Source organism: Daktulosphaira vitifoliae, unplaced genomic scaffold (genome assembly GCF_025091365.1).
Source record: "Daktulosphaira vitifoliae isolate Bord-2020 unplaced genomic scaffold, ASM2509136v1 Scaffold_5, whole genome shotgun sequence".
In the NCBI taxonomy this organism is placed as follows: domain Eukaryota; kingdom Metazoa; phylum Arthropoda; class Insecta; order Hemiptera; family Phylloxeridae; genus Daktulosphaira; species Daktulosphaira vitifoliae.
Genome location: NW_026099576.1, coordinates 24,932,146 through 24,943,157, shown reverse-complemented (window position 1 = coordinate 24,943,157; position 11,012 = coordinate 24,932,146). Strand labels below are relative to the sequence as shown.

The 11,012-nt window shown below is 24.3% G+C and overlaps 1 protein-coding gene across 3 annotated transcripts; it reads right to left on the bottom strand.

Annotated features, from left to right (window-relative positions):
• Positions 1–5,617: 5,617 nt before the first annotated feature.
• LOC126907316 (uncharacterized) lies at positions 5,618–9,941 on the bottom strand. Of its 3 annotated transcripts, none has more exons than XM_050688502.1 (3): positions 9,618–9,941; positions 7,985–9,527; positions 5,618–6,378 (listed from the first exon to the last, which is right to left on the bottom strand). In XM_050688502.1, exons 2-3 carry the CDS (start codon positions 9,525–9,527, stop codon positions 6,173–6,175), a joined length of 1,749 nt encoding a protein of 582 aa, XP_050544459.1. In that variant the 5' UTR covers positions 9,618–9,941; the 3' UTR covers positions 5,618–6,172. The 3 variants fall into 3 exon arrangements, with proteins under 3 accessions (XP_050544459.1, XP_050544460.1, XP_050544461.1); XM_050688503.1 differs by having other exon boundaries at positions 9,630–9,941; XM_050688504.1 differs by having other exon boundaries at positions 9,721–9,941.
• Positions 9,942–11,012: the final 1,071 nt, after the last annotated feature.

Below are 11,012 nucleotides of genomic sequence, written 5' to 3'. Positions count from 1 at the left end.
TGCTATTTTTGTGTTAAAATTCTGGGTTTTGTATTTTATTTTATTTTAAAATACCTGACAAGGGGAGTACAGATTTTCATAAATATTATATAAATAAAAAATTAATATAGCATAGAAAGTTAAACTTATTTAAATTTGTTTGTTTCTTTTAAGTCGAGAAAAATAACTTTGAAATTTAAATTAGCTTAAATAGCCAATTTTTTCAACTGACAGTATCGACGTACGGTTGTCGAATTGGTAGAATTTATGTTTTACACGCTTGGGGTACAAGGATCCAACCCGCGTATGGCAATGAATTTTTTGCATTTTTTCTTAATTCTTTTTAAGTTAGTATAAATTTTTAACTGCTTTGATTTTTATCTCATTTAGATTCAATAACTTCAATAAATATCAAGGATCCCATAATTTTAGTCGCCGCTTGTANGATCCCATCACTTTAGTCGCCCCTTGTAAGAAGAAATTTCTTATTCGTATTAAAATTATTTTACTATATTTTAAGTTTTAGCTTCGATGCAAAGCTGAGAAGATTTATTTTTGTGACTATCATTTATTTTCTCCGCTCTAACTTGACCTACTTTTTACAACGATACGTCAAATTACTACAATTCGTATCTAGTTGAAGATATTTCCCTCAAAAATTGAAAAAAAAATTCAATTTATCAATTAAACAGTTAGTTATTCCATGTTCTCCATATAGACAATTAAAATCATTCATTTCTAATGTTTTCAAAGTATTTATTGACGAATTAAGTTTGATATGATAGGTTTCAACTACAAAATTTAATCATTTTACTTTGTAATTTAATAATTTTTTTACTCTATTTGTGTGTGCTACTACTAGACTATAATATTACAATTTTTTTTTGTAACATGTTGCTATATAAATCATTTCTAAAAAAAATGATTGTTTTTTCTCCTGAATTAACAATTGATTTTTACAAATATAATCAAATTTTATAATACACTCAATTGAGTAAATCTTTTTAACAACTTTGTTTTGATTGGTACATTTAGTTAAAGTAAATCATTAAAATTAATTAAGTTCTCAATATTTCAATTATAGAATCTTTTCAACAAACAACAAAAGTTCCTAGGAAATTATTACTATTACTTCTATTTAAGTTATCTATTACCATAAAAATGCAAAAAAATATTGAGCTTTTCTGATAAATTTACAATAAATAGTAATTATAAAACTTTCTGACTGCATATTGATCTTAACGATACAATTTTTTTAATTGTCATAAAATTTTCTATTTAATTATGTCAATGTCAAACTTACCAATTGAGCTAAAAGTTATGGTAAAATAAATTTTTTTTTTTTATTATAAACATTTACAACAATCAACTTTAAACGATTAACAAAATAGGTTAAATATGTCATTTTCCTTATTTTTAACTTATTAATAATCAAATTAATATTAAATATTATATCAAATCAGTATTAATTTAAAACAATTTTTTTTGTTCTTAATTATTTTTTTTTATATGTAAAAACTATTTTTTAATAATATTAAAACTTAGAAGTTATAGAAAAAGTCTAATTGCACATTTTAAAACATCGCGAAAAGTTGATTTAGAATAGTATATTTTTGTTTCTGATGGAAGTTCCTTGTAGTCCAGTGTATAAAACTTATAACTTTGTTAATTGTTATAACTTTATCAAAAATGACCAAATCAGTATATTTTTTTTTATTTAGATGCATGTCTTTATCTATCATTTGGTTTTTTTTATAAATCTAACCCTTTACCTGCCCACAAGAGGGATTCAAAATATTAACTTTTTTTTTTTTAGTTAAAGTAAATCATTAAAATTAATTCAGTTCTGGATATTTCAATAGTAGAATCTTTTTAAATATCAAAAATTACTTAGAAATGATTACTATGATTTCTATTTAAGTGTTCTATTACGATAAAAATGCAAAAAATAATGAGTTTTTCTGATAAATTTACAATAAATAATAATTATAAAACTTTCTGACTGCATATTAATCTTAAAAATAACATTGTTTTAATTCTCATAAAATTTTCTATTTAATGATTCATTCTAGTCAACGAAGGAGTAATTTTGCAGAATAGCAGAAAAAATTCCCAACAAACTTTTTTTTTTTTTGTTTTAATTAGGCAATTGGTGGATTATTCCAAAAGCAACATCAACTCTTATTTCTTTAATTATATCATGATTAGTAGTTCTTTGATTTTAAAATATAATATATGAATATATACTAATTATAATTATTAAATTTAGTATGAAATTGATATTTAATATTGTAATTTAAACGGAGAAATTATAAAAATAATAAAGAAGTTATATTTTGCTTTACTTTTACGTGTATAAAAATTTAAAGGGCTTGATACAATAATTTTCAATAAAAACTGTTTTTTTTTAAAAGTTGAATTAAAATATGTATAATGACATACTAATAGTCCTCAAGATTGGAATTGAGCTTTTTTTTTACAGCCTCGCAAAAGTTCAAAAATATGAGCTTTTTTAATTTTCTCAAAAAATATTTAACTTACAAAAAAAAGTTTCGTACAAAAGTTGTTTAAAAGACAATTATAAACAAAAAAATTATCTTATATTTTTTCATTTAAACAAATATTTTTCGAGTTACATTACATTTAATATGAGTACTAAAATTTATATTCCATTTTTTTCATTTTACGGTTACTTTTTATCATGTTACACTTACGTTAGACACAATGTTATAAATGCATATGTGTGTATGTGTGAGTTTATTTATTTATTGTATCATTAAAGTGTAGTGTATATTAATATACAAGCGATAGAGTAGGTAATTGATTTGACGCTATATTGTTTAAACCCAACTAAACGCTAAATTGTACATTCCGAAACAACAATCATATTATGTCAATTGCCACCGGAATTTCTGGTAATATTTTTATTTTTCTTTGCCTTAATCCCAAGTACTCGGGGTCGGTCACCCTTATCCCAAGCTTCCACTTGACACGATCTCCCACATCTTCTAAGNACTTGACACGATCTCCCACATCTTCTACGCTCACATCAGCTGTCCTCAAATCGCATTCAATAGCATCCCTCCATCTCTTTTTTAGTCTTCCTCTATCTCTTCTTCCTTCAACATTCATTTCTATAACTGTTCTTACAGCTGCCGATTCTTCTCTCCTCATAACATGACTAAACAATCTAAGTCTATTTTCTGTCATCTTATCCACGATTGACGCAACACCTATACTTCCTCTTATATGCTCGTTCCTTATCCTATCTTCTCTATTCACTCCACTCATCCAACTAAGCATTCTCATCTCTGCTACACGTATTATCTGGTCTACTTTCTTATCAACCTCCCAACACTATGAACCATACATCATAGCTGGCCTCACAATTTCATACTAAATTTAAAAACTATAATTAGTATTTATTCATATATTATATTTTAAAAACAAAGGACTACTAATCAGGATATAATTAAAGAAATAAGAGTTGATGTTGCTTTTAAAATATTTCACCAATTTCTCTAAAAGAAACACTATCTACAGATTTGCATCGAAGCGTTTCTTATGATAGTGATTTTAATCACTGACAGATATCATCTATACTTGTCCCATCTATGGCCTCGTCCACACTGTGCCTCGACCCCACTGTGCTACCGTTTTTAATTTTATATCTGAAATAATTTTTTTTCAAGTAGAACCGAAACCTTTATTTTACAAGAATCAAAATATATATTTTAATAATAAAAAGCTTCCGAACTGAATTGGTGTATTTTAAACTAATTTTTTAACGAACTTGAATATTAACCCAAACCTATAAAAAATTATGATATTCTTTTTCTTAATATTCCTTTTAATTGAGTCTTGGAATGGCTATTTGATCTATTAATTAAATTATAAATATAAATATAAGATGTAAATTATATATTATTAAAAAAAATTATTGTGATAGACCAAAAGCATTTCATTTTAAATCGAATATGACTGTAACTTTGAGACAATAAATCTTAATCCCCAAAATGTATATATATATATATTAGGGTGGCCCTCAAAAATCGAATGTCTTTTTTTTCTTTACGCTACCCCTTAATTTTTTTTTAATGGTCAAAAAAGTGAGCTGTGCAAAATTTGGGACCGATCCGTTAAGGTTAACCCGTGCCCCCGGGCCTATTAAGTTGAGTCGAAAAGTCAAATTTAATAGAAATAACTGATCTATGTCTCATAACTTTTTTTTCTCTTAACTTAGAATAATAAAAGTAAAACTCAAGTAAAGGAAATTTTACAAGAAATTCAAAAATAATAACTTCAATGTTGTTTTCTCAATAAATAGCCCACAAAAACACTACATACAGTAAAAAACATGTAAAAGTCTTAAAATACGTTATAACTGATTTTGTTGATTTTTAATTATTTATTTTCATTTTATTTTTTGGAAAACGCATATTCGTTTAAAAAAAGATTCTAGAAGTTTAATTTTTTATGCCAAGTACGATAATTATATTAGATTTATTATTTTATGGACAGTTAATTAATGATTAATTACAAACCTAACAGTTTAATTTAATTGTTATTAACAATTTTTAATTTATTTTTTTTTTAAATAATAATAACTTTAAAAAAAATATTTTAACAATAATTAAATTATATTATTATAATATATGTATATATATTATAATATATATATTTTGATAATGTACTTTTTTTACAATTAGGAAATTTTTCCGATAATTACTTACTATTTGTAAAACGTATTGTTTCTGTTCTTCATTTGTAGTTAATATATTAATGTAGTCTTAGATTAATTTAATGCCACGCTAGGCTGTATCATTAATGACTCGTAATTTACTTATAGTATTTAAAGCATTTATGTAACTGTTGTTCGCACTCCAAAATGATGGATCAATTTTCAAAAAATCAGTGTTCAGATTAAATAGTTGTAAATTTGATGGTAACTTACTACCAGTTATTTCGTGGGAATAATTACCAATAAGATAAATATTAGTTCGTAATACTTTAAAAGACGCTAAAAGTATTGTACATTTGTGATTAAAACGTATCATTTAATATATAATAATAAACAGGTAAAATATATTTAACGTGTTCACAAATTGTCTGCTGCATTTATACGACACAAATTATGTCAGTTGTCGAAAATAACTCAAATATTCTTATCTTTAATAATAATATAATTGGTACTATCTTAAAGTAATTCAGTAAACCAAAATTGATATATTGATACGACAAAATGTAATAATACAATCAATTTTGTTAAATTTGTAATTAATCATTAATTAACTGTCCATAAAATAATAAATCTAATATAATTATCGTACTTGGCATAAAAAATTAAACTTCTAGATTCTTTTTTTAAACGAAAATGCGTTTTCCAAAAAATAAAATGAAAATAAATAATTAAAAATCAACAAAATCAGTTATAACGTATTTTAAGACTTTTACATGTTTTTTACTGTATGTAGTGTTTTTGTGGGCTATTTATTGAGAAAACAACATTGAAGTTATTATTTTTGAATTTCTTGTAAAATTTCCTTTACTTGAGTTTTACTTTTATTATTCTAAGTTAAGAGAAAAAAAAGTTATGAGACATAGATCAGTTATTTCTATTAAATTTGACTTTTCGACTCAACTTAATAGGCCCGGGGGCACGGGTTAACCTTAACGGATCGGTCCCAAATTTTGCACAGCTCATTTTTTTGACCATTAAAAAAAAAATTAAGGGGTAGCATAAAGAAAAAAAAGACATTCGATTTTTGAGGGCCACCCTAATATATATATATATATTTCTTTTTTTTTTTTCAAATTTCTATTAAATAACTAAAGATTTTCCCTTAACCTATCAAATTTAGGTTTCAGTACAGAGTGCTTATTTTATAAGTTGATTGAACATTTTTTTTTTTTTGGTTAGAATTGAACTTTTTTGGTATAAAATCTTTTATAGTTTTGACATTTATTAATACGTTATAATAATATAAGCTTCTGGGTTGATTTAGGAGATATTGATCACTTGGAACATTATTTTAAAAATCATAATGCCATCACAAATAGTATGTCTATTATTTCTGTATAACAAGCTTAAAAATATTATTTAATTTCCTTGTTTATTCTAGGCTGATAGACCGGATAAAATTATTATGAATTAACAATGTATTTATCAGAGGAAGAGCTAACATTTGATATATTATACAAAAAGTATATAATCTATCAAGTATTTAGGAATGTGTTGGGCTTCATTTTGTATTGTAACATTCTTATTATTATCACAAGGTTCTTTAGTATCATTATTTTCTTCGATTGAGGTTTCATTGTAATATTTTTTGTTATCTTTGGTGTCATCAACATGATAATAAAGTGAATGATATATATCTTCATAATATCCTAATTGTTCTAGAAAATTTTTTAGTTTGCATTAATGTTTATACATTATTATAATTCATATATGATTTGGTAAAATTTCTATGAAATATGTATAAAGGATTAATTTAATTAACTTATTTGTCAGAGCCAAATTTTTTGCAACACCAAAAAATAATTAGAATAAATTGAGTTAATAATGAAATATATGGCATTATTTAATCCTAGTTCACATGATGAAACGAAATTCCACGATACTGGTATCGATTGAACAAAAAATACCTCATTGTTTCGAAATCAGTTTGATTCATAAAAAACGCAACACAAAGAGGTTGTGTCACAGTAAGGACGCTACAAAATTCGGACAAGTATAAATTATATCGGACAATCATTAAAATCATTATTATAGTATATAAAGACATATAGAAACTTTTACTGAGAAAATGAAAAATTGTGTATCAAAAATGTAAGTATGGATTTATCAAAAAAAAGGAAGAAAATTATCTTTCCTTATTTTATTATTCTGTCCTTATTAGTTCATTATTATTTTAGTCCTCAAATTGAAATTTTAATTTATCAAAAACCATTGGTAGCTAGAACATTTTTTTCTTTTTTGGAAAAAATAGCCCATTCTTTTTAATATATTTTTTGGATGACATAAAAAATTACAAAATATTTATAACTAACAATAAATGTTGTTATTTATTTTCAATACGATAGGAGTTCAATTGGTATTTGCCTCCCCCATTAAATGACTATACCGCTTAACCAGAAATATAAACATAATAATTTAAAAAAAAAAGTTATAACATCACAAAATCTAGCATGTTTTATTAACTACGGCGGCCATATGCACATAAATAATAAGGTGTCGGGAAAAGTTTTTTTTTTTTAAATTATAATATGTAACATTAACTTTAATTTAACATATATTAGAAACTCGGAGTATTTCCGGGACATTTTCAAATGTCAAGTTGAACAAGGAATCTTTTAATACATAAATCTTCATTTTGAATCTCTCCTGTGGGCCAGCTAATGGGTCAGAATTTTATAAAATCTATACTAAATGAAAGGAAAATACCTAAGATATTTATAAAAAAAAAAAATGTTTTTATTCATTCATTGGACTTTGTTGATTTTAAAAACAGTAATTTTTTAAGTGTAAATCTCTGCCGCATTAAAAAATATTAAAATTTTGGATTTTATCATTATGTGTAATTTAATTTTTACGATATTTTGCATCTCAAATTAACCTAAGTTTCGTCCTCAGGGGTAATAGATAACTTTGATCCTCTTAAAGTAACTGTAAAATATAGTGAATAAATGTGTATGTTTATACAATGAGATTATATAAAATAAATTATTATTTAAAATTGTATAAACAGTGGAAGCTACATTGAGTAAGCATTAAGTAATATGTATTAATTACTAAGTTATTAAAATAATCATATGTTATAAAACAGTGACGCTGTAAACATTCAAACTTTAATCTCCATACATTTTTCAATATTTGCTCTACTTATAATAATATTTCTATAAAAACTTTAAACAGTATTAATTTATAAACAAATTGCTAATACTTTTCATTCATTCATTTAACAAAAAAAAAAAAATTCTGATTATGTGCCTGTAAACTCACCAAATGGAATGTTATACTTGAATTTTACAACTGAACGTGTATCTCTGTGTTTTATAGGAAGGTATCTATTTACAATCTCAAAACAATCCTGATATTTTTTCAATTTTTCATTGTATAATGCAATTTCATTTATACGATGTTCTAATGAATCATATATTTCACATATATTATCTTTGGTAATTTTATATTTATGTAACTTTTTTAATTGACTTTTTAAAAAATTTTTTTTTAAAAACGCAAAATATGTTTTTAAAAATATTTCTATTTCTTTATGAAAAAATAAATCATTACGTTCTTTGTAGATGGATATTATATAATATATCCTATTATAAAATTCGTCTAACCATAACTTTAACAATTTTGTAAATAAATTCAAATCCATAAAAGATTTAAATTTTTCAAGGATATTTTCACCTAATTCAATAATTTTTATTTTTATTTCAAACTTAAATTTTAGATCATAAAGATATTGATTTGATATAAAGCTATTTATTAAATGCATATAATAACGTACAAGGAATATGACAGGACGAACTGTTGCTGCATTTACCATTTCAATATATACCTGCACGTTTTTCGGGTTAAAATCAAACTTGATATACCGGAAAATATCAAACAACTTTATACGATAATTGTTACTAGCTTTTTTGTTAACTGAAGCATATCTTAACATGTCTAAAATATCTTTAAGACGATAATTTTCATCACAGATGGCTGTTTGTTTTGTCTGAGAGCCTGACGATAATTCTAGCTCGCAAAAATTAGATCGGTTTTCCATTAAATCATAAAATAAGATATTTTTAGGATTAAAATTATTATATGATTGTCTATAAAAAGACAACGACAAATGTTTCACAATGTTATTGTAACTGTTTAATATTTCTTCATCTTTCGCCTCGTACCATAATATATATTCGTTCATAACAATAAATACTTTGTTTTTCAGTTGTTCCAAGACACGAAGCAAGTTAATTGAATTGCAAATAATCTTTACATTAAAATAGGTGTAGGATATGAAGTCATTTTCAAATGATACATCCGTACATTCATTATTAATAATGTATTCCAATCGTCTAACAATTGATTGGTGAATTATTTTATATCCTTCAAGTAAACACTGAGTGCTCTCAGATTTACCGAATTCGCCATTTTTGCCTTTTGCGATCATGTTTAAGGAGCCTGAAACATTGTTTAAGTATAAATTTACCGCTATTAAATCTGATGCTCTATAGCTCTCATCTAATTCTCGCAACGCATCTAACATGATCATTATGATATCATCATGCGATTTGATTGCTAATCCATAATTTCTTAGTTCAAGTTCAGAAATTGTGTTTTCAAAGTTATACAAATATTTTTCACTGTACTTGAAGTAATTTAACATATATTTCGAAAAATTACAATGCAAGTCTATTAAATCATTTGCTACAATAAAATTTGTATACTTTAAAAAAATTATAAAAAGTCTTAATATGATTATTTTGATATCACTGACAAGCATTATGGAATTGATTATCACTGAATAACAGTTCTTGTTTTTCATCTAGATTAAAAATATGGGTTAAACTATAATTTAATGTATTAACTATTTGTTTAAAGTACATTTCATGATTAAGAATAGATTATTATTTACTTATACTTATACTTAGCACTTTTAGTGAAGAAATAGTCACTTTCTTTTATAAGCTCCCAACACCGTAAAAAATGTTTATATTACTCAGATTTTTTGTATTTACTATTTTCGCCGTATATATACATGAATAATACAAATGGTAGAATAGGTCTAACTGACAACTCTTAAAACTTTTGATACAACTAAAATTGCACTTCAATTTTTTTTTTAAGTTGTCAGCTAAATATGTTCTACTCTGTATATAATATAGCTTTTTAACAGTAAGACTTAATTAAAATGTTTAATTATCAATTTTGAAATAATTATGTGGTCTACTCATGCAAAAAAAATATTTTAAGAAAAGAAATTTTGTTATTTAAAGCAAAAATATTAAGATATTTTTTTAAATGTACTTGAACAATTAAATATTAAAAATAAATGTAACACGCATTTTAATAAAGGTAAAAAATTACTTAGTATACTTACCGAAATATATATTTTTAATTTTGCATAATATTTTTCATAATTTATTTGAATAATACTACTATTTTTAAATGTAAAATAATCATCAACAACATGTTCATTACTAAAAAAAGTTATAATACAATTATAATGTAATAATACAAATATTCTTGCAAAAAAAAAATCAGAAAGTAGTTGTTATAACTGCAATAAATAATCATAATTATAAATATAAATAATTATGTACATACTTATAATATAATTATTGTATATATTATTATCCCTTTAAAAATCATCAAACAGAAGTTATTTTTTAATATTTTTCGCAATAGTGAAGCATTTGAAACATCATTATTCTCAAAACATTATCATGCATTCGAAACTTTAGTAAACTTAAATACTTCTTAATGACGGTCAATAATTATTGGATAAAAATAGGAAAGGGTAAAAATTATTTATATCGCTTGAATTTTATCTTCGATGCAAAGCTGAGAAGGTATAAAGGGTGATTTTATTATAATAACCCATTCAATTACTTACAGAATAAATATAACAATACATAAAAGGACAATTTTTATGGGCAATAACTTTTTTTTTAAAAACTTACAATAACTTTAAAAAAATAAAAAATAAATCAAACTTTTTTTTATAGATGTCTCAGGCACTTTCATTTCTCTAGGTATGATTTTGAAAATTTGATCCTATTGCTCACGAGGAGATTAAAATTAGCGACTTTGTTTATTTTAGTAAAGTTTATTTTCTGAAAATGCTTCTGGCGTCAATCATAAAGGGTGTTTCAAAAAGAACGCCGGATTTGAAAGTGCTATAAAATTAATTTATTTTCATAAAAAAATTATACTATTCGATTCAGAAGATCTTGAGGTTTAATCATGAAAAACAATATCGGGTATATGCCCTCCCCTACTAACTCTGCACGCAATAGCTCTGTCCATG